Genomic DNA, 24,869 nt, shown 5'->3' on the forward strand with positions numbered 1-24,869 from the left:
CTGACCACTGGCCTAATTCTGGCTGTAGAGGCCATGGAACAAAACTTTTTGCATGTCTGAGGCTAATACTTAACGTAACAGAGGGCATTTGTTGCAAAAAGGCTAACAAAGTATGATGCCACTTGGCTTGGGTCCATAGCCAGTTTCCTAAGCTGCAAGACCTAGCAGGAAGTTCTTCAGTATTGGGAGTTTCTACAAAAGGCTAAAATTATGTAGTTGCAGAAGTCTTTCACTTAGGTTATACTTACCTTTCTGTGCAGTAGACTGAGCAGTGTGGACTATGTAGCTCTCTTCCTGAGCAAATGGGAGCCTTCCATGTTCAGTAACTCCTGAAGGAAGTGGCTTAACCACATCACTCAATTTGTGACACAGCACTTGGAGCCCCTGCTGGAAGCTCTGATCCAATTCCAGAATGCTAACTTAAGACATCTAGCACTTGACTAAAATGGATCTCATCATGACTATGCTGGCTCAGCTCCAAATGAGTGTTCAGAAAGCACACATGGCTTTTCTGAAAGATACCTTGCCTCAGACTAGCATAACTGCTAACACGGCTTCAGAGCCCTTTTTTTTCTTGTTAAAGGAGTATAGTTAATGTGTGTTTAGCAGGGATTCTGCAGCATTCTTTCCAGAAGGTGTTCAGAACAGGAACTAGATCATACAGCCATGCAGAGTAAACCTGGTGAAACATGGAAATTCACTAACAGCCTGTGATCTCTCCATAGAAGGCATCTCAGAAACCATCTTCTGATCCTTTTGGTGATCCTTTTAGCAACCTATTTGCATAGATCAGGTAAGTAACCCACTAATAAGACAATCTACTTCATTCTCTGAAATTGATTCAGAAAACCTTTGGTAAAGAGCTGGCTAAACACTACACTAGCTTAACTATAATGGTCCTCTGAAGTATGGCAAACAGTCCCTAGAAGAATACTTCTGCTAGAGTACCTCTGCTTAGACTTGTAGATAGCTGTATTCTGGCTAAGACTAGCCAGCTTCACTTTCTTAGAAATATTTTATTTTTCTATGGACTTAAGTCTCAAGGCCACAATAGATCTAGATTTCCTTTCCTTGAGGAAAGTCAATCAGTAAATATGTACTGCAAAACTCAGAGGGGCTCACTAAATTCCTTCAGATACCTATTTAGGAGAGTGTTAGAACAAAGGGCCCCATACAGCTCTCTGAAATTTAATCTCTTAAATAATTGTGGGTTTGTGCTCTGAGTGAACTGGAGTGAAAACAGAAGAAGGGCTGTTATGAGAGCTTTTGTTACTAGAAACTGATGTAACTCAATTTTGTGCTACTGATTAGACAATATGAACTATCAAACTAGCAAATCTGTTCTTCTGCCACAAATCTAAGTCTTCACCTGAAATACTGTCTGGCTTCTAACAGAAGGAACGTGTTGCTATTTATTGCATCAGTTTTGTTCTCAGTATCTCTAAGCTAGTTTAAACAATAAAACTATAATTTATAGCCATCCTAACCCTAAGTCCTTTTCATCATACTAGGCATAACCAGAAAAGGACAAATGGAATAACTGGACCGCTTCTCAACATGATTTTTCTACATGTTTCACTTTGCTGTTTGCCAATCTTGCTGCTGTTCCATGATGTCTGTAATCTAAAATGAGTCCAGGTGGATTGAAACACAAACCCTCAAAGAACATGCTGTGAAGACGATAAATCAGGGCAAAGCAAATGGAGAGTTGGACTTATGCTGGAGACCCAGATTCAAATTGGTGGATGTTAATTTTACTTTAGTTCTCTGTAATCCTTCACAGAAGGGCTTAGCAATATTGAATCATGTGTCTTGTAAACACTGTCACCACAATTCCTCTTTCTGTAGCACTTACTGTCCTAAAATATGGGAACTGAATGTACCTGAGGAAGTATTGCCTTCACATAAGGGAATTGAATTAGTAGTTATCACTCCACGCCTTAAACAACTAGGTTACTTGCCTGTTATCACAACAGCAGCCAGTTGTATAGTTAAGTGGATACTACTCAGTTGTAATTGGTGACTGGACATATGACTTTGTCTCTGAGTCACAAAGATGTAAACTGTATGTTAGAGGAAAAAATCCAATACTTGTCTATTTAACTAATGGTAAAAGTATCATTCTGCCATAAATGTGTAATAAGGGGATACCTGTGGAGTCTAACAGAACTGCTGGACTCCTGAGTACTAAAGGTCTACACTGTACGGTCACATAAGCTGAAATACTTCTTACAGAACATTGAGATAGTCATAGACACTAACTGTTGGTGCTAATATGGCTTTTTTCAGGGAGGGAAATCTACTAGGACTGCTTTTCTGTTAAGATGGCTTGGCAGACACATGGAATAAGCAGATAGGCTTCTTGCATATATATCAGTGAATGTCCCTGATGTTGCTCGGTTTGAGTTGTCACATGGTGCAGTGTGGCATGTTTCCAGTATGTTAGAAAGCAAAAAGACAATCATGGCTTCACTCCATGCCTAGAGTCCTTGTGAACAGATGTACCACCTCTGTGCCATTAATGTGAGGTAGTCCCTCATCTCTTGAAAACCATACCTATTTAAAGAACCTCTTTACTAACATCTATAATCAGTTGGTTATAACTCACTGTAACAGCTACATTCTTGGTCAGTGGTGGCAGCTGATGTGTCAGAGGTTTTTCTATTAATACTAAGTATAAACTTGAAATAGTATTGTTAAATACCGAAGCAGTTGCTGGAGAGTGGAGAAAGTCAACTTGAATACAGACTTAATACCCAATTCAGCCAGTCATGCAACTAGTCTTGTATATGAACCTCTCTTGCACTTTCTGTAATGCAAAAAAGCTATGAATTCAAGTATTTGTCTCAAACTGGAAATGTAGAAACTTATGGATGTTACACTGTTATATAAAACTGTAGTATCTCAAGTGATGTTACTTTATGATATTAAACAGAAACAACTCTTCATACTAAAACAGTGTGGCTGTTGATTCTGTCCTCCATAACACAATCTTGTGATCTACTTGATACTAGGAGTTCAGAGACTGCTAAATTCTCACAGGTTCTTACTATAGCTGTCTGATAGCAAGGTCTTAAGACTTTATGTAGCTTCTTCTCTCAGGCCTGTTCAATATGCTGTCCCACAGTAAAAAGTAAAATCCCCAGCTGACTTAGTAAACTGTCACTAGAAGCTTGTTCCATTAGCTGTTCAGCCTGAGTTTGCAGCTACTAAAGATGCCTTCTTGCTTGCTTCTGGGGGACCATAGAAGTTGGGTACTTAAATGGCATTGCATTCAGAAGCCTCATTAATTCAACTTGTCTATTCCAACTTTGCAGGAGGGCTAAACAGATGCTGGGAAAACTAAATTAGAACACTTAGCTCATGTTCACAACAAATTTTACAACTCCTTTAATGCAGATGGCTAAAAAGAATAAAACCATTGGAAAGTTACTATTTTAGGCTAGTCTTTAGTACTGGAGACAGATGTGTAACTATCACTGAATAAATATAATGGGTGCTTGTTTGCTTATTTTTAATACCATTTGATTTGTACGGTTAAGAGTTTGAAAACAACTCATTGAAATGTGGGTCTTATGGTGCTTCACAGAGATTCACAGATTTATGTTTTTACTTGGCTGCATGGTAACATGTAATTTACTCAAAGATACCATTAGAATTAAAAAAAACAATTGACTATCTGGGTGCTTGAGCAAAAGAATATATTTACCAGCATTTATGTTGAGCATCTAAACAACCATTAGCTGGTCAAGCTAAAATTAACAGTCCAACTATGCTGGAGTTTTGAAATAGCTCTCAGGATGATCACTAAATGCTGGTAGCAGGACCAAGCTGGCCAAAAATGCTTGCTGATTGTCTAGCTTAGTTCAAATACCTGTTTACTCTGATTTAGTCTCTGCCTTAAAGAACCATGAACTATGGTGGTGTATATAGCATCAGTTGAAGCAGGTATGATGGAACAATACAAGATTACAAGTGTCTGTCTTGCATTATTGATCAATAAAGGAGTTTAGTGCAACTGGAATCATCAAGCTGGATTGAGGCTGCATCAGATTTAAGTTTCTCTAAACTAATTTTTTCCAAATTAAGGCTTGAATGGGGAAAAAAAAATTGCCTGCCCTATTCTACACTCTCTTCTCTCCCTGCCACAAAAAAGGGTGAACAGAAAAAATTTAAAAGTAAATTTTTTTACTTACCCATGGTAATTTGGAATATCCTTATACTGGTTGATTATTTCAATCTTGCATCCAGATACTTAATTCTTAACTGCTAAACAGCAGATTATTTATGAGCTGTCTTGTGACTGTGTCCAACATATGGTGCCTTAGATCTGGATTATGGTAAACTACTGAATAGGAATGCCCTTCTAAAGAGCTAGGTTGTGGTTTGTGTTTTGGTGACAGACTGAAAGCTAGAAAAGTTTAGGCTCCTTTTAAATCACAAAACATTGTGTGTTGTTCTTTTATATTGACTGGGGAGGAAGAAAAAGCAATCTTGGGACCTTATTCTTCCAGTACTCTAAATGAGGATTCCAAAGATGTGAGATGCTGAACTTGCTCTTGTAAACAACCCTGCTTTAGGAACTATTTGTTCCTTACATGAGTCACTGCTATGACAGCTTTTTACTAGGCAGCTAACTGTCCTCTAATTAAATAGAAAATGTCTTTCCCATATTTAAAAAGTACTAGTGAACAGAAATAGTTTTTAATCTTGAAATGACTTTATGCTATTTCCCAGTCTCCACAAAGGAAAAAGTGGAGTTTTCTGAAAAGTGGACTGTAGAGCACTTACCATTAAGGCAATTTTGGCCAGTAAATGGCATTCTTCAGTAAGCACTGCTTTTTGTTTGTTTTCTTGGTAATAAATAACAAAAGGACCAAATAAAGATATTACAAATTCAGCCATGGCAATTTTTGTCTATTCAGCTACAAAATGAGAAGCATGCATATTACCCTGCAGCTTATATCCATACTATGCAATTTAGATGTGGCTGCCTCACTTTTGGGGGGAAGTAGAAGGTAAGTGTCCTTGTTCTTCTGTAGATGTCTACGCTGTTTTTTTTCTCCATCACAGAGCATAAACCTCTGATGCAGACATTTCTAATGGTAGCTTGTGCAGATATCCAGTGAAAAAGTAAACTACTTCTTGCTATATTTCAAGTAGTCAGATAGAAATGGTTTATCTAATAAAAGTGATTTATAGCAGTTGAAGCCATGTTCTTGCAGGGAGGCAGAGCTCAGGCAACTGTTCTTTGTTGCATGCTGAGTGTGAAAATATAATCTAATTTCAACCTCTTTCTTTCTGAAGATGCACAATTTCATGCCGATAGTGCTTCTATTCCTATTTAAAGTCTCCTAGACTGCCTATTTCTAATTCTTTGGAAATATAACCTTTGTTTTTCCACTGTAAGTATCACTAGAAGGAGAACTAAAGGCTTAGTCACTACAAAAATATCATGTGAAAACAACTGAAGAGCTACACCACCAGAAATAGAGCTGCCTAGTCTGTAAATCATTTATGAGGATGGTCAGTACTAAATAGTGAAAGACTGAGAGTCTTATAACAGATACATGTACGTTAAGAATAAATTGCAGTATGCAAAGCATTTTGTGATGACATGTGTATATTATTTGAACAACCAAGTATTGCCTCTTGCACATGTGTCTAGGCCTGAGGGGTATCTGCTGATATTATTGCTTGAAATACCTGAACAGACTGTGAAGAGTAGCCTTCAAAACTATGAGGATTGCTGCTTCCCTTGCTGCTCATGTTTCGATTGATGTTATTAATCTGGCACTTGTGTATATATATATATATATATATATAAATATATATATATATAAATTAAAGCAGAGGTTTGATATATTCAGTTAGAAACAGGTCAGCCAGAAGATAATGATTATTACAGAGTCCATAGCAGGCAACGTGGACTACTAGCTTGACTTCACATCGTACAAAAGACTGTGCAGCTTCACAATGGTGCTAGCAACTACAGCTGGCAAAATTATGCCCTCCTGTGATGCTGTCATGTCTCCAAATTAGACCTATGCCTTCTCTCTTGGTCAGTGCTAATTGTCAAACCAAGACTACTTCTTGTCATCAGTTTTGTAACTGATGAACTAAACAGCTCTGTCTTTTTGAAACATGGATCAACAACAGATCATGGAAGCTGTGTAGCCTGAGGGTATACAGAGTATATTGTGCAATCGAACACAGGTGAGAGCAATTTAGTGCACTGATTGTGAAATGGCTTTTCCTTTCCAAAGAACATTCTTCTGCCCCTTGAACCTCTCTAATAATGGATAGCAGAGAAGGTATTTCGATTTCTTGCTCCTAACTGTCACCTTCAATGACATTCACTAGTATCTGAACTGGTTTTACTTCCTTTTTAAATGCTGTGACTTAATATCTCCTGTTCAGTATCGATTTTCAGTAACTTTTTCTCTCCAGGTTTAATGTGGAGGTGACAAGCTTGCCAATTTTCCTAATAACTTTGTTTTTTCTAAACAATTGTGTTGAATAAAATGATCTTTCCATATGGATCCCTTTGAATTTCTAGATCAATCTGAATAGTGGATGCATTGTTGATATTTCAGATTTCATGAGACTCATTTGCAATAAGCTTTTTCTGACATTTTCTTTTCCCCTTCTCTAACCTCAAGTCCAAAACCCTAAAGTGGGATCTGCAGCATATCATGTAAAACTTGTACAATAACCTGGAGGGCACCTGGGGGGGTCGTTTACATTACTCAATGATAATTCTTGCAGAAGTTGCTCAGTTGGGATTATGTGAAAACCTGTGCCACCTGAAAGTCAGCTCAAAGACTACCATCAACTCTGGTTTGCAGACAGTTGAAGGCAAGACTTCCATTTGCATTGAAAAGTTCAACTCAGCCTTTCCTGCCTGGGATTTTTATTTTAGACTCAAAATATTGACTTATCAGAACCTTTAGGTGACTCTTTAGGATCTATACTAGCTTGAGTGTGATCACTCCTTTAAGCACTGCCTCCTAGGCACTGCTCTCTATGGGTCATTCTTACTGCCTGCAAGGGATTTTTGCTGCGTTTTTAAGGTAATAATTTAAAAGTTCAGAAATACATTTCAATATAAACTTCTACAGTACCTAAATACCTGATAATTTCTGGGAGTAAGATATCCATCTGCTTTCAGAAATTCTATTATGTGCCTCAGCATATCTTTAAGGTCTAGTGTCTAAGGGTTCCCACTCCTACTGTCTTTAAGGACAACCAGTCGGTCTTCAACACGAAATGCCAGAATAGATGATGTTACTCAGGTTTACAGTCCTACATCAGTAAGGGTATGGAAAGGTCATATATGCAGCCACCTTGGCAGATATAGGAAGAAACAAGCTGATTCTCATCCATTTGCCAGACCAGCAGCAATTTTTATTTCTTCCTTCATTCATGTCACTGTCATGCTGAGTGGTGGAAAAATATTTAATAGCATACTCTACAGTAACATTTCAAAGCATTTCCTCCCTATTATGAAGTTACAGTAAATTTTAGTATTGCTGAAGTATTTGTAAGATGAGCTAATTACAGGTGAAGGATTTAGTTTTGAAGAGACTGGAGGGCTACATCAAACTTCAAATACATTACAACTTTCCAGAATTTCATAGAACTGTATAATACATTGAAAACGCCTAGGTTGCAGGTGACCTCTGGAGACCTTCTACGATGTTCTGTTCAAAGTAAAGCCTTAGATCAGGTTATCCAGGGGTGCTGTGACACAGTCTTGAGTATTTCCAGTAAGGTACATGCTACCATTTCCCTGGGTAACCTATTCCGATGTTTAATTGTTCTCACAATAAAGGGTTTTTTTATATTCAGATGACATTTCTCCCAAAGCAACTTCTGCATAGTGCCTCCATCTTCTAAATAAGTTCTTACTAGGACTTAGCCTTTTCTGCAAAAGTTTCTAAGAGATGCTGTATACTTCTTTTTCTTTCTTATTTTTGAATTATAAACCTTAATATAACACAGGGTAAGTGTGACTGCAGCACAACTTCAGGTGGATTTATCATTTCAAACATCTGTATCAATTCCTAGGCTGAAGTAACATTCTGATGTATGTGAACATGCATGCTTAGCCAATATTTGAAACATGTACCTTGCACAGTGTTTTGTAAACCTCAACACCACTGGTGAAAGAAAGCTGGCCCCTAAAGGAACATACGACAGTAGAAGAAAAGGCTGGGATTAAAAGTACCATGATAAATCTAATCACAGTCTTTCTGTGTCAGAGTAGAGACAGCTGATCCATTACCATGTTCTTGATAGTGGTCATTGAAGGATCCTCAAGGAGAAGTGTAAGAGAAAGGCAGGTACTCAATGCCATCTGCAGAGCTCCCAGAGCTTTCAGCTGCCAACCAGTGGGTTACTGATTTAGGTGCTCAGAGTACATCAGAAAAAGGGAATTCTGTGTAAAATGGAGTTTTCACAAGGTTGGATCTGCATCCTCTATGAGGTAGCACAATTCCTGGTGCTAGGCACACAGCAAATCTTCACACACTTCCCTACCAGCTAAGAGTTTGGGAGGTCCCTACTGTGTGGAAAGAATTCTTAATTCTTCATCTCAGTTCTGCTGTCCACGGATATTGGGCATATTTGTGCTTTTTGCTCTTTCATTTTTTTCAGAATCCCCCCTGTTAAAAGCAACACCCTAAGCCAAGGATCCATTTACTGCAAGCCCTAGCTGGAGGTCAAGAGATTTCTGAGAAAAGAGTTGTTTAGGAGCAGCAGGCAAGACAGTGAGAGTGTGTGATACAGATATTTCCAGCAGCAGCTGTGGTGTGTGTTTACTGCTGGTGTGTGTGACAGCGGGAAGTCTGAGGCATCAGATCCAGTAAGCGTCAGCTGAGTGTATAAAAGGTTGCACAACAACCTTGTGATCCCTGAGCTGTTTAAGATTCAATTGCTGAAAGAGACATAGGTCAACTTGGCCTCTCAGTAACAACTTACTATGTATGTAACCTAAACATACAATAAATGGCACCAAAAAGCTGAATCAACTGGTATATCTTCCTTGTCCAAACTGCAGATTTCTCAATCTTGTGGAATCAGGTTACATTTGTTTGGGCTCCTGACATATTTGTACAAGGGAAGGGGATCAAAGAGTGGAGGGCAAGGCTCTGCCTCCAAGGGCCCACACATCATACTGCAGGAGCTGCAGATCTGCCAGCTAGCTAGGTTCAGCCGTGAAGGTCCCATTGTAGAGCAGAGGTAGCAGCAACATTAGCCTGGAGAGGTGCAGAGAGAGTATTGCTTCATAGTAGATGAATGCTCAGGATGTAAGGCCAAATTGGAATAAATTACAGGGAGAAAATCAGTCAAGTTAGACTTCAGTGCTCCTCTGCTCCTCTACTTTCCAGCATTGCTACCTGTGAAGATAAGGTCACCAGTAAACTATTAGCTTTCTTTTTAAAATTAACATCCTAAGTGCACCAGTTTTTCATTTCTAACCGAGGGTACTTTAAAGAAACTTGATTTCTATAAAGTGATAGCCTTTCACTCACTTACTGAGAGCCAGGAGTTTCACAGTATTTAAAACTAGGCACCAAAATGAAGAGTCGGTCTAGAAAATACAGGCCTGACAAAGTATTCAACTCGGCAAGCTGAAGCAAACTTAGATAGCTAAACATTTGTCTGTTTTCCCAACTATATTTGTCTGTTTTCCCAACTATATAAGATAGCCTGTTAGCAAATATTATGAGCCTTTTTTCAACCGAGCAAAGCATTTAAACTTTTACCTAGGTTTAAGGGCAACCTTATTAAAGTCATTAAGCTAAAAAATCACAAAGATTTTTTTCAATACTTCATGTATTGAAGTGCTATGTCTATTTGTGATGTCCTGCTGTGCCTTTTTCTTCAGCTTTAAGTATTGGGAACACAAAGGGGAACTGCAGATGTTCTCTGTGTATTATCATTTGATTCTCTTCAATAACATGATCCACTATAAGAGCAAAGATCTAAAAAAGGGGGGAAGGAGCTGGCTTATTCAATTTTCAAAGTTTTTTAAATTTAATTTTAAACCACCAAAGAATTTAAGAGTAGGTAGCTGTTTATACAGCTAAGTACCAAGTACTGCTATGAAAGTGAAACAGAAAACACGCTGAAGATGCTTCCAAAATATTGGTCTGTGGTTTAAATACAAACTCACATGTGATTTTAGTGTACTGCCTAGGACTGTACTGTAATGTTTTGTTTGACAGCTCTTCAGATAAAGCTTTCCACAGGGGAACAAGAGAACTGAATGCTCCATCTCCGATAGATTGTAAACTAAGCAGCTGGAGCGCGTGGGGGCCCTGCGACCCGTGCACCTATCAAAGGGTAAGCTATAGTTGGAAGTCTTTGTTCCAAAGCCACAACCAAAGGGACACTCTCAATTTGCCTTTTGGTTATGGGAAAATATCAGATTGCAATGCTTAATATTGTATGTTCCTGATTTGTTGAAACCCATAATCATTTCAGAGCTGAAGCCATAAGAATAAGAGAAGACTACATCCAGATGTATACATCACTGGTCAAGTATTCTTATTCAAATTGTTTTGTTGGCAGAATTATCTGGTTTGGACATGTGGATGTTTCTATTAAGAACATCACTTTTCAATGCATTTTCTTTTTTTAAATAAAAAATCAATTTTTTTTTCAAAAGTGGATTTTTATTTTCTTAAGGGAGTTCTTATGAGACCAGAAAAATTAAAGACTTGAAATCATACAAAATATATATGATACATTTCCTCACTGGATTGAAAATAATTAAAATAGTGACATAAATAATGTAAAATAAGCACCTGTACACACTTGCTAAGACATTATTATTAATTCAATGTTCCCATATGCTTTTTTTTACACCTTGAGATGTGCCTATGGATTTTCAAGCAAAAATTTCACCAAAGATGCTTAATTTTGAAAAGTTCTGAGTTCATCTGGAAATACTTCAGTTCTGGTAGTTCTCTTTTCCCTCTAAGCAATGTTAATAGTGTTATTTGTCCTTCAAGTTTCGCTCTAGACGTATTGAAAGATTTGGACAGTTTGGTGGAACGCCATGCCTGGAGACCTTAGGAGATACACAAAGCTGTAAAACGAGCCAAGTTTGTCCTGAAGAACCAGAACCAGACTGTGGTACTGACTTTCAATGCAATTCTGGTAAGTTTTGGTTTTGTGCCATACTGAGTTACGCAATAACTCAGGAAAACACTTTTACTTACTTCTGTGAAGACGTTAAATCAGTTTCCATTGAAGACAATAAAATACATACACATAAAAAAAGATATGCTTCAGTGCTTTTCTAGTTGGGGATGATTTCCTGAAGCAGTGTCTTATTGCAAGGCTATAAAAGAGTCCCCATTGTGTTAGACAGGTGGCTTGCAATGCCACAATGCCAAAACCACATCATGAAGAGTGCTTGAGAAGGGGTACATTCCTCTCATCTCCCATGACAGTTCGCATCTAGTTTGAATTATTCTTCTGTACTTTCTACTCCATGGTTAAAAGTTGATCATACTATGAATGCGTACTATATAGGGTGTAAATGTGTAAAGTGATACATGCATGGCATATAAATGAATGTAATGTTCAAGATTCATCATAAATCAAAATAAAATAGGAAAATGTAATAGTAATATAAACTAGTCAGAGCATAGAACAAAAGAGGGTAAGCGAATTTTGAGTCCCAAGCTATTGTCAATATTGTCTTCATCTCAAATATGGTGAAGTTCAGGTAGAGGAAGAAAAATATTTGGACACTACAGTGTCCTAATAATATAGTCCAAAGAGCAAAAATTTAAACAACTTAGAAATAATTCTTTGTTGATATTGAATTAATACTTTCCTGTATTCTCTAAATACAATTTTTTTTAAAACCTACACTAATAATCAAAGATTAATATAGAAACAATAACAGGAAGGAACAACTTTCTGCAAATCACAGCAGTCCTCCTTACTTTTCTTAGCCATCCTAGTAAACTCATTAGTAAATATAGTAGTATGGGGTTTTTTTCATTTGAAAGAGGCTTGATGTAGGACTTGATTTCCTTATGACAATAATAGAAATATATAAAGAGGAACATGTCAATAAAGAGTAGCTGGGGGTGTCATTTAAAGTCCATCTTTGGAAAAAAAAAGCATTCATTCAATGTTTTATTCTTTGATTAGGTCGATGTATAAAGCGACGACTTGTGTGTAATGTAGATAATGACTGTGGAGATTACTCTGATGAAGATAACTGTGAATCTGACCCACGATCACCATGCCGTAACCATGACATTGATGTGTCTGAAGTTGGGAGGACTGCAGGGCAAGGGTATGTAATAAAGTAAAGAGTAGTAGTGGGACTTGTGAAGAGTCTGGGACTGTCTCCAAAGGCAGCTAAAACATCGGGGCACACTGACATTTCTAAAAGTGGGACCTCAATCGTGTTTGCATTTGTATTCAGAAATGCTATGTAGCTTTTAGAAGAACACCTAACTACTGTTCTATTTTGCATACTTGGGGAGAGTAAAATATTTATACAGTGTAAACCAATCATTATGTTAACACACGAATCACATCTAGAGGTTACATGAATATACTTACAATAACTATTATTTAAATATAAAGCTTACAAATATATAGATATGTTTCAAATGATATTTCATAATGAATCTGTCATCTCCAATGAATTTACTAACATGCATGTCTAAAGGAGAGAAAACATATCTTGATTATATATACAATGGGATGCCTTACCGCAACAACACTCTGCCTGCAGCTTTTTTCCACTATTAAATTCTCCACTTCCCAGATTTTAATTGTTTACAGGAGCTTTCATCATTAATCTAAGTCAAAAATTCATCCTTCTATTCTCATACCATGTTGGATTTCTTTCTTTTCAACTAAAAAGAAAGTGTGACATATTATTTATCTACAAACTGAGTTAGAAGGCAGATATCCAAACTGGGACAAATGAAAATAAAAGTATACTACAGCACCACCCCGTGTTTAAATGAAAAGGATGCAGCCTTTTCATTTAATTTTGATAATGGTATTACCGCAAAAAACCAAAAATTTTGGTGAAATAAACCATGTTCTTAGGTGTTTTCAGAAGTAGCTTCTTTATGATTTCTATTATAATCCATTACTAAAATATTCCATGAGAAAATGTTGTATAGATGTACAGTAGTGACACTGACAACTTTGATGAATTGATAACCACTTTCTACACTCAGATAGGTATATGGATATGTATCAGACATAAATACTGGAAATACTGAAAAGATTTAAGTCTATGAAACAGACATAGAAAGGAAAAGAATGGTCCAAGTAGCAGTTATTTTTGGAAGTTGTCTCTTGTACATTGGTATGTAGATGCATAGAGCTATACAGCTGATATGCCCTCTTCTGTGGATTTGTAGTGGTTCAAATTTCCTCTCCTCTGCTCCAGAGAATTCTATTACTTCACCAGGTCACGCCCTCAGAGAAAAGGCAATGCTAGGAGTAGCTGCATATTCCTTCTACAAATTTGATGGATCTTGTATACACTTGATACCAAAGTTCCTACCAGTAAACTAATATGAATTATGAAAAAACAGATTAAAAGTAGCTGTTAAGATGTCTCTTTTAAACCTCTAAGGAATGCTTCCTCACAAATACATCAGGCAAGAAGAAATGTTTTTTACCCTCTTTTATTCCTAAGTTTCTTACTGTGTTTAATGTTTAATAGCTATCTTTTATTTGTTTATTTCTCATACGTGGCCCTTAAAGTGCTTTACAAAAGATGTATGATTATCTCCATTGCACAAATGAGAGGACCACAAGAGATAAGTCAAGCTTCTGTGGATGAAGCAAGATTCAGTTCCACAGCTAGTCTCTATCTCTTACAGAACCTGTTTTCTCCAGTCATACCATTGTCTACAGGTTATGGGTGTTGGCACCTTTTTTTGAAGTGTAACGTCTCTTGTATTTCTCTTGTAGAATCAACATTTTAGGGATGCAGCCAATGGCCAGTCCATTTGACAATGACTTTTTCAATGGTCTTTGTGAAAGGGTGCGTGATGGAAACACACGGACATACTACCGCAAGCCATGGAATGTGGGTGTTCTCACTTATGATGTAAGTCGAAGTCCTTCTGTGCAAACAAGGATAAGTTTAAGTGAATGGTGAATCCTGACCATCTTCTTGGAAGACTCAGCATATCTTGAGTCATGTAGCAGCAGCTTTTTAGCGTCAAGCTTTTGATAACATCCAGAGGAAAAAAGGCTATGTTATCATATGCTTTAGCAGTTAAGCTCAGTTGAGCCAGATACATTCCCACATGTTCATTGCTGCACCTGTGCCTAGTAAATGAAACTATTTTTCTGGAATATTTACAATATGTGCGGATGAAATGAACAGAATATGTGCAGAAAGTAATATCATACCTAATGTTTACTGGGTAGACCAGCAATCAAGCTACTTTTTCAAGGACACTGATAAAAAGGTACAATTAATACTATGATACTCTAGTCCTGCTTGGATTTTCTAACCACTGATGACTTTTTCTGTCCCACTGAAAAAAAACATACTAGGTTTTTGAGATTCAGACTATGACTTCCAGTGAGGTTTGAACACTGAAAATGTTGGTGATCTTGGAAACATCAGTCAGATGCATTCCAGAAATTAAAGCAGTATTTTGCTTGCTAAATGCTTTGCCTATCACTGCAAGTAGGAACTTCAGAAAACAATGATGATTTAAACCAGATCCTGCCCAAGACGAGTAACTCTGACACAGAGATCATTACTCATATTTAATTTTGATGCATAACCATTTTCAGTTATTAAAACTCTTTATGTTCTGTTAAGGTATACCAAAACAGACAACACTGAAATAGATATTCTGAATTAGCTATTGTCTGCTGTCAGAAAAAGTAAAATCATAATTTTGAGTCATTTCAAATGTTGGGGCCTATTAGCCAGTCTTGGCTGTGTTCTAGGAAGGAGATAGAGACTACTAATCCTTACATGTAAAGGAACTGTTGACACACATAAATTACTTTGACAGTGTAACATGCTGAGATTTAGCACTCACTGAAATATTGACACTGCAGTTTTCTGTTTAGTTTTGAACCACTAGGCTGATCCAGATGAGGTGGCTTGGGAAGGGGGTGGTATTTCCATTTGTTTTCTTTTAAAAGAAAAAAGAGCTGTAAGAAAATGTATTGCTAAGCTATGTAAAGCATACAATTTTAAAGTGCTATGTAGATTTTTCTATTACTGCCTGTTTTGTTTTCCCATACAACCTTTTCATTATCTTTTCTAAGACAAAAGCAGATAAAACCTTCACATCTGTGTTCTACCATGATCGTGTAACAATGTTACGAGAGGTTTACATAGAAAAACAAGAACACTTTAAAGTTGACCTGTCTCTGAAATACACACCTACTGAAGGAAGCAACAAAAATGGTTCAGAAGGATATTTCAAGTATCACTATAGGAAGAATTCAAGTTTAAGTTCTTTCCTGAAAAGCTCCACAGAAAGGGTAAGTTTAATCAAGCTGAAGAGTTTAGTGTCACTATTTTACAAACAGTAAAATTTACACAGTGTTAGAATAACTCAATATTAATCTATCTAAGTATTCTAGTTTCCTGATGCTTTTTTGTCATCTATTCACAAAAATGAAATACTGGCAATACTAGGGTTAAGATTTCAGACATGGCCAAAGGGTTACCAAATGTATCTTCACTTTTCCCACTGGTTACCCTTGACTAGCAACCACCTTCATCTTCAACAGGGGCTTGATGTTGGAGAGGGACAAAGATCTCAGATTTCTTGATTAGAAAGCAGCTCTGATGTAGTGCATTGTGGGCATATTAAATCAAGCCCTTGGATAAAAATTGCCTCTGAGTAGGCCTACACTAGGTAAACACAAAATAGACATGTAGAATAACTGAAAGGTCACATCTCAGCCATTCAGGTACATCTGTACTAATAAACTATCCTGGGCTAAGATGCATGGGCATTAGCACCAGCACATGATAATTTGTAGTTTTACTAACACACTGCCATGATTTTGGTTTGTGCCAGCTCTCATGCTCTCAGAAACAATGCCCATGCTCTGGTCCCCTGCAGCATGTTTGAAGGGAACATTCCCAGTAGGCAGTCTGGAGAAAGCAATCCTGTTTTGGTGTTGTATACAAGCCACAGCATGCTACCTGTCCTTTTGAGATGGAGGAAAGACCCTATCCCATTTCTTTACTAAAGGTAAAGAAAGTTAACCAAAGTCTGTGATCACAGCATGCCATCATGTACAAGGTACATCAACTCCATAGTGCTGCAATGCACTACAAGCAAGGAAGAATAGATCTGCCTCAACTAATTCAGTTTTAGTTTCTTGTTAGAATTGTTGTCTAGGACCTCTTCAGAGCTCTGGAGATCAAATGGATATAAGAAAACTAAGATAACTTTTATAACTAATTAATTAATATAATGCTGAAGAGAAAGGTCTGTACTATAAAGAGAAGCTGATATACAGCACTGACTTTTTACTGGTATGAGGTTTTTTGGGATGGAAATGGATCATTTGAATCTCAAAGTATTCATGTCCACAGATGCAAAAGACCAAGTTCAGTAGCTTGAGTTACATTACAAGCTGCTTATAGTTTAGCGGTTTGTGATAGGAGTTTTGGCCTTAAATTTTTGCTCAGAGAACAGTTCAGAAAATGAATCATGATCTGTCTGTCATTGGCAGAGGTCTATCACTGTAAATTCACGTTTCTTCAGGTTAATGGTCCCTGGTCAAGAAACCTCCAGGGCTCACCTGCAGTTTAAAGTCAGGAACAGCCCAGTGATATCAGGAGAGTAAAGCATTTTGTACATGCTGGATGGCAGGAATATTTGCACCTACAAAAATTTCCTCACAGAGATTTAGATGCCTGAAGATTTCTATCAGTCCTAAGCAGCATCTGAGTCAGCAGTTTAAGATCCTTTAAATTGTGCCAGCTAATGTGATAGTTACTAAATCCCTTTTACGTACCTCCTGTTAGGCACTATTGTTAAGGGAGTGACATAAGTACTGCAGATAATGTGGTTTGGAAGGCATGTGTTTGCTTAGAGTCTTAAACTCAACTATTTCACAAGATGTCATGTGTTATGGGCAGCAGCTAGGTCCTAGTTTGATTATGATATAAAACCATCTGCAGTGTAATTTATTAAAATAGCAGTCACTAAACTTAGAGTTAGAAGGTATGTATGTGTCAAATGCCTTAAAGGGATTTTATTATTTTATTTTGGACTTTTTTTTAATTAACATTTCATGATGTTATTTGGGGCTTTTTTGTTTTTAAATGGATCTGTGCCCTTCCTTCTGACAGTCAGAGAATAACAGGGAAGCGATCCAAAAAAAGAGAACTTAGTTCTGCTCCGACTATAAACAAAGACAAAAATCCAGCTGACTTCAGTGGGCAGCTTCTATTATCTAGCAAGATATATGGAATTACTTTTCAGTGTTATGAAAGTCAGAAGGGCACTCCTGGTAGATATTGCACTTGCACTTAAAGAGAAGACCTTGTTGTCAAATAGATCACAAAGAGCCTGCCGAAATTAATAAGGGGAGAGTTCTGCAAAACTTTAAGACCTGAAATAATCTAAAACTCTTGCTGCTTCCTCAGTTTAAACTGGAGAACTTTTAATTTGAAATAAACAAGTTTATCCCTGTTACAAAACACTAGATTGAATGTGATGTTTAAAAGTGCTGCAGTTTCTGTATAAGTAAAATAGAACAGATTTTTCTGCTGTGCTGAATTCCAGAGTGGCACTCATCTGCTTTCTTCTCCTTGCATTCAGAACCAAACCTTTCTGCATGTAAAAGGAAAGATTCAGCTGGGAAGATTCCAAATGCGGAGTCGTGATGTCCATCTCACAGATAGCTTCCTTGATGATCTAAATTTTCTGCCTGCTGAATATGATAAGGGGGAATATTTTAAATTCCTAGAAGATTATGGAACTCACTATGCAGTCTCTGGAACTGTAGGAGGAAAATACGAACTTGTGTATGTGCTGGATAATTACGCTATGTCTCAAATAGGTATGCATTCTGCTGGTCTTGCTATGGTATGCAGATTATCACCAAGTCTCCAGTCATACAAAGAGATGGATGAGGATAGATCTATGTATATGGAGCACTACTGAGAACAGCACAGTTCAGTGTACGCTGCTTGTGGCAAACCATTGACATGAGTTCAACAGAGATGAGGGACAGTCTTTTTAACTTTCAGAATGATTTGAACTCTATATTTTAAGTCTGTAACTGAGAAAAAAAAAAAAACACAAAATAAAAAAAAAAAAACACCACCAAACCAAAACTAGACAACAAAACCTCTTCAAAGTATTAACAATACTAATTAGTGTGACTTATTTCACAAGAGATCCCCAGTGCCTAAAAAATCTGCCTAAACCTTCAGTTGAGTTTGCTAGTTGGTACCTTCTCGTGGTACAGTTTCTCTAAGAGTATGGTGCTGGCAAAAAATAAGGAATAAATTGAAGAACTTCCTAGAAATCACATGGTGCTCTTGAGTGTGTTGAAACTGTTTTTATAGACTTTAACATTCACACTGGAATTTTCCTTGCCCTGGTTAAGATAGGAAAGCAGCAATTTAATTCTTCCTCGTGCAGTTCAGATATATGTGGTTTTGTAATGGATTAAAGTGATCACTCTGGAATAAAGTTGGAAAAGGCATGCTGATTTTGGAGACAGAAAATAAGTACCGGCTTCATGCAGTACCAACAACAATATTACTATCAGATGTTTAGACTATGCAAAGGGACACGGAGCAAAGATGTCACTTACTTATCCCACTGTTACTCTGTTCAGCACCTGGACATTGTGGTGCTGGGTTTTGGTTTTTTTTAAAGTACCAATTTCAAGCAAAAATTTTCCAAACACAAAAATGAAATTCCAGATGATATGTTTGAGTTTAAAAAATAGAAAATAGGTGTTTGAAGCAGTAGCAGATAGAGGAATTTTAGAATTTATGGGAATAGAGTACTTGTAAGAGATTACTGGTGTAATAAATTTTATGAGGAAATGGAGCAGAGAAACTTGTTTGAGGTTGTGAGGATTGAACGATTTAGCACATAAAACCAGCAAATTATAAACATCTGAGAAAGACAAAATTCCAATGGAATATATGGAAAGAGTGGTCCCTAGAGGAACATCTGCTTTCAGCCAGATCAAGGAAAATAGAAATCAGGTTTTGGAGGGTTTTGGTGTTTTCCTAATCACTGTAGTTCTCACCTGCTTCTGTGCAGGTACTTCAAAACCAATAATCCTCACATTCATTTAATGAAAGTGCAGAATAAGCAGAAGATAAATGGGAAGAAGAAAGCTATAAACATTTCCAGTAGCCCTGAAACTTATTCTCCAAGAACAATAATATCACATTATTTATGGTAATTCAGTCCCTCTAATCACCTAATTATTTCAACTTCCAGGTATCACTGTAGAAGATGTGAAAAGATGTCTTGGCTATCACTTAGATGCCAATATTGCATATAAATATGTACATGCCAATGTTAACATTGATGGTGGTAAATGTGAAAAGATTAAGGTGAAGGACAACTGTAAGTATATCCTTATTTATATTATTGTTTTTATTTTCAGCCACAACAACCCCCAGCAGCGCTACAGGCTTGGGGAGGAGTGGCTGGAGAGCTGCCAGTCAGAGAGGGACCTGGGGGTGTGGATTGACAGCCGGCTGAACAGGAGCCAGCAGTGTGCCCAGGTGGCCAAGAAGACCAATGGCATCCTGGCTTGTGTCAGCAATAGCGTGGCCAGCAGGGACAGGGAAGGGATCTGACCCCTGTACTCGGCACTGCTGAGGCCGCACCTCGATTCCTGTGTTCATTTTTGGGCCCCTCACTACAAAAATTGCAACAGGAGATTTACTACTGAGCACAGAGGAGGCAATTATTTTCCATGCTCTGTTCTTGGGTTTTAGCTATGAAGCAAAAGCTCTTACTATTCTAATTCCTGTGCTTTTCTGGTTCAGCTCAGGTGATACAGTACTCACAGTATGATTATTCATATTATCTTTGGCTTGTTATCAAATGGCTATGATCTCCATAATGGTTCTCCATTTTGCCCTACCCCTTCTTTTCCTTTCAGATATAGAGTTTTCTAATTTAATGGCAAAATAGATTTCCTCACACGTAAGAGGTATGAGAAAAGAAAGATTTAATTCCACCACAACCAGTGAGTGAAGGGTTCTCTCTATGGTCATTTTATAGAGGTGGACAGGTTGCACTAAAAGGATGACTGTTCTTCAAGATGCATGGCCATTAAACTTTCTTCTTCGTTCTTTCTTCTTTCTTTCTGCAGCAGAACTTAAGGATGACGCTGTCATTGATGATGTAATTTCCTTAGTTGATGGAGGGAAGATTGACTTTTCAGTTAAAATAAAAGAAATGTTACTGCGAGAATCAAAAACAGTTGATGTAGAGGATTACATACAGTGGGCTAAGTCTTTGGTTGATGCTCCAGTAGTGATACAGCAACGGGTAAGTACAACTTCTTCAAAGCTATGGCTCCTAATGTTTGAGAGCTTTTGTTGTTGATGGAGGTGACACTGCAAGTTTATAATGAACTTTTGGTGTTTTCTTCAACTTGACAGTTTCTTCAGATGCTTACTCTAGTGATAGGTATATCAAAAGTACTAGAACATCATAAGAATCTGTTATGCATGGGCTTTTTTCTTCTACAGCCTTCTCCAATACATACACTTGTGCCAGTTAAGATGAGAAATGCATATTTAAAGAAACAAAATTTGGAAAGAGCAATTGAAGACTACATTACCGAATACAGTGTGTGCAAATGTGAACCGTGCAGAAATGGAGGTACCCTTGTGCTGGTAGATGGAGCCTGTACATGCATGTGCTCAAGCTACTTTAAGGGAATTGCTTGTCAGATTCCCAAATCTACATTAATTAAAGGTTAGTAAATACTCCAGACAGGCTAAAATGAGTATACTTGTTATTGTGAGCAATATCCTGACAAAATGAACCTTCATAAGGACAGAAGGATGTCATAGTACTCCCTTACGCCTACTGCTGTCAAATCTCATGGGTATATGGTGTGGAAGTTAGTGTAAGTTACTGGGGTCTTTCCATAAAGAGGGCACTTTAAATTAGAGTTCATTGTCCCACATATATTGTGTGTCTTGGAATGATACCCCAAGTTCATTTAAGTAAACAGGAGCATTATTGAAGCATAGTGCAGTAATGGTAAACTGATTTCAGGCAAAAACAGTCTCACCACATCATAAGCTATTTTGTCTTTAGTTTCCTGCAAAAGTGCTGTGTCTGCTAACACTTGATCACATTTTGTAATTACTGTGCTAACTTAATATTAGATTGGTCTACAAAGGAGAAGAGTGAGATTAATTTACAACTGATGATGTAAACAATTTATTGTGCAGTAAATCCATTCTCTGTGGCCAAGTTTTTAAAGCACAGGTGCCCAAAATAGGCATTAGAACTTAATATTCAGGCAGCTTCCTAGGGTGACAAAAATGTTGAAACTTCTGGGCTCTTAAGCAGTGACACTGACAAGGACATTTTCAAAAGTCAGATCTGTGCAATGGGTGATATGCTGAAGGCTGCAATGATCTGCAGAGTGACCATAACTGAGATTGTAACAATAGAATCATGGTCTGCCTTGTCCACCCTCAAAAGTGTCAGGTAAAAAGCTCTTATTAAACTTTCTGTCACAATACAGAAGATGGAGAGATGTTGGACTAATCCTAGTATGGTCTCTTAATGCCAGTTGTCACTGATGGAGGCTGGAGCTGTTGGAGTGCCTGGTCCACCTGTATCAATGGAGAAAGCGTTCGAACTCGCCAGTGTAATAATCCTACACCAGAACCTGGTGGCAGACCATGCCAGGGAGAAAGCATTGAAAAACGACCTTGTGGAGAAGCAAAATAGTTATGCTGCTCAAAAACAGGTAAGCAGCCTCTTTAATTACTAATGTGTTATTGCTGTTTAGAATAAATGGTCAGCCGATATTTGGGGCTTTTCAGTGATACAGTTGAAATGATGCGTAAGTCAATTTACATGTTTCATTTCAATCTGTGACTTGATGCAGCTTTTAAAAACTGCCACCCTGTAGCTCAAATAATTTGTGAATGGTTAGATTTGTACTTGAATGTCTTGAGAAGTAATATTGTATCACAGAACTCAAGACTAAAATGGAATTCTGGATAAGAACAAAACAAAAATCCAGCTCTTAAAATTCATCTCCAGTCAGACTCTCCATCAAAAAACTTACGTTCTTAGGGAGAGGGAAAAAAACATATTTTCCAGAAATAAAATATAAAGACATTAGGGGAGTCTGAATTCTCTTATTCGATAAATAGAATGTTTAAATCTAACAAAGCTACTGACACAGAAGTTTTGAAACCCATAGCTTGAAAAAAAAAATAGTTTAAGAAAATGTGTAGGTACATGTTTTTGTCATTTAAAAAAAAAATAATATAATACTGCAAATCAAAATAAAACAAAAAAAACAGGATTTTGAGGATGGATGCTCTGGTCCATAAAATGGCAAGGTGGTCTCAACTTTCTTCACCTGCTGAGAGCAACAAGCTTGCATGCCACTTGGATGTCACAGTAAGAGTTTTCAGGCCCAGGAGGAAGTGTTTGTGTTTTATACTTAAGTTACCATAAGTTCCTTTTCAGAGAGGCCACAAGAAAAAAATCGGTGGCAAGATTTTGGGTTTTGAATGTTTCCCCACTGAAACACCCTCATGGTAGGTCTTGCAACATGATCTCTACCTGCACCAGGTAGAGTATGTATAAGAAGATTTCATCTGTGCCTGCCCTCTCTCAGCTTCAGTAGAGTTCAGCTACATCTAATATTCTACTTGCGAAGCACCCTGAAGAAAGCATGGCCAGCAAGACATAACAGCATTCCTGGGCCATCTCCTACATCAGGGAATTACAAACTACCTCCTACAGCACCACATCTCCAGGCTATCAAAAGTACTTATTCCACAGGTGGAAGAGAGAAAATTGAGAGACCAATATGATACAGAGCTGGAAAATCAAGAGAAATATGAAGAAGCAAGTATAAGAAGTAGGAGAAATGAAATAAAACTAGCAAGTTGCAGATTCAAAACAGACTGAAGACTGGTCCTTTGTACAGTGGGCATACCAAAAATAGATATGCATTTTAAAAACTGCAACACAAACTAATGGAAGTTTCTCAAACATGTAGATAATCATGCTCACTCAGGAGGTCTCCGAAGCATCAATTTTGGCAGGATGGGAAAGTATTTTGGGGAAGTTTTTCTATATGTTTCCCTACTCCTGGATATTCCTGAGGTTGGTGCTACTGCTCTCTTGTTAAAAACAGGGCACCAAGCTAGCCTTTGCTTGACCCAGTTGGTCTTATTTTTAAAAAATCTCATAAACAGCTTAATTTTATTCCTGAACTGTATCATTGACATGTTTCTATTCAGCCATTACAGCAAATACCATGATGATTATTCATGATACATACATACTCAGATATGTTTCCTCTGGTATGGTTTAGTAAAAACTCTTTTTAAAAAATTAACCTCTCTAGCTCCTGACATATCAGACATGTTGAGCACTTCTCAAAATCACAGTATGTGTTTTGATTCATTCTTCGTTAGAATTATTTTACATACAGTCACATTTAAGAAATGGTGAAATCGTGTTCTTGGTGAGCCATGAGAGTATTATTTCACTTAAATTTTGACCAATATGTATGTCATAGCTACTATCTTTTATCACTTCTTTACTATTTTTTCTCATTTTTTAGAAAACAATAATGGATTTCAAACCAGTTCTACAAATCACAGTTTCTGCTAGCCAGCTAACTAACTACTCAAGAGCAATGAAATGCCACGATTAAAAAGCACCTGCAATTTAAATGATTGCTAATCTAAACAAAATAATACACCAATAAACATCATTTGCTGAAGAGCCTGACATTTTATCTTGTATATCTATGTCAATGTGTTAAAGATTTTTACATGAAGTCAGAGGCATTTTTCAAAGGGATAGAAGAGTTGTTATATTACCATCGCTATTTTTAGCAAAACTTCCAAAGGGAACAAGGACGAGGCAATTGTACTGCCATTGCACCTACCTGTCAGTCTTCTTCAGTGACTTTTGAACCTAGCAGATAATTACTGGAAAGTTTGTTTGGGGTGGGGAGGAAAGGTAGTTCTTAAAGAAGCTTCATGAAAAATGGCAGCTACACTGAGAAAACAAAAATAAATCAGTATCCCTGTTGAGGAAAAAATATTGTTAACTTAGCTATTCTGCTAGACACCAGAATATCTACATGGAAGCAAGATACAAGAAAACAGTTTTTCTTTCAAAAGTTAAGAACAAAGATATAGGGGGGCTGAGTGGTTTAGAAAGACAGGAATGGTAAAAGCTATCAGATCAGTGACATCAGTCCCTTACATACTTGCATTCCAGGTCTGGAAGAGTCCTCTGGAATGTTCTTTACCTGCCTCCTGTCCACCACAAGTGACCCTGAAGACCTTTGAGCACCAAAGACCAAACATCATAAAAGAAAGCAGAACTGTTTCCCAGACACCTATGGTAGAAAAGCAATCAAAAAGTGAAAGTGTACTGATGACCAAAGAAAGTGAATCACACTCTGTGTCACAAAGGCAGACCAAAACCAGCCTTTCACTGGTTCCTGCCACCATGAACAGTTTCTTTCACACCACAGAAGTGGAAATGGGCTTCCACTAATTAATAGGCTTCCACTAATTAATGTTCCCAAGTGCAAACATGGGATTTTCTCAATAGATGAAGCACACACAGCTAGCATCCCTGCAGTCTTCCTAGGAA

The 24,869-nt window shown here is 37.4% G+C and overlaps 2 protein-coding genes across 7 annotated transcripts in view; both read left to right on the forward strand.

Moving 5' to 3' along the window:
• Positions 1–2,950, forward strand: part of DAB2 (DAB adaptor protein 2) — a 28,345-nt gene extending 25,395 nt beyond the window's left edge. For 3 of the 6 annotated variants that reach the window (XM_074932474.1, XM_074932475.1, XM_074932476.1), the window contains one exon: positions 610–730. In XM_074932474.1, the coding sequence (XP_074788575.1) occupies positions 610–714 (105 nt within the window). In that variant the 3' untranslated portion in view covers positions 715–730. Of the gene's footprint in view, positions 1–609; positions 795–1,511 lie in introns of those variants that run through there. The other 3 variants (XM_074932477.1, XM_074932479.1, XM_074932480.1) reach the window with 3 other exon arrangements.
• Positions 2,951–4,932: 1,982 nt separating this feature from the next.
• Positions 4,933–23,973, forward strand: C9 (complement C9). Its single transcript, XM_074932367.1, has 12 exons — positions 4,933–5,018; positions 10,233–10,350; positions 11,022–11,169; positions 12,178–12,325; positions 13,975–14,113; positions 15,301–15,519; positions 17,823–18,063; positions 19,470–19,598; positions 20,356–20,534; positions 20,738–20,966; positions 21,799–21,978; positions 23,821–23,973. The coding sequence occupies exons 1-11, from the start codon at positions 4,933–4,935 to the stop codon at positions 21,957–21,959; spliced, it is 1,797 nt and encodes a 598-aa protein (XP_074788468.1). The 3' UTR covers positions 21,960–21,978; positions 23,821–23,973.
• The last annotated feature ends 896 nt before the right edge of the window (positions 23,974–24,869 follow it).

Source organism: Athene noctua, chromosome Z (assembly GCF_965140245.1).
Source record: "Athene noctua chromosome Z, bAthNoc1.hap1.1, whole genome shotgun sequence".
Classification (NCBI taxonomy): Eukaryota; Metazoa; Chordata; class Aves; order Strigiformes; family Strigidae; genus Athene; species Athene noctua.

Bases quoted from the DNA above. Each gene is read 5' to 3' on its own strand.
- C9 (XM_074932367.1), top strand. From the start codon at position 4,933: ATGAGAAGCATGCATATTACCCTGCAGCTTATATCCATACTATGCAAT. The intron at 10,351-11,021 runs GTAAGCTATAGT...TTGTCCTTCAAG, and splicing joins ACCCGTGCACCTATCAAAGG to TTTCGCTCTAGACGTATTGA. The intron at 20,535-20,737 runs GTAAGTACAACT...TTTCTTCTACAG, and splicing joins CAGTAGTGATACAGCAACGG to CCTTCTCCAATACATACACT.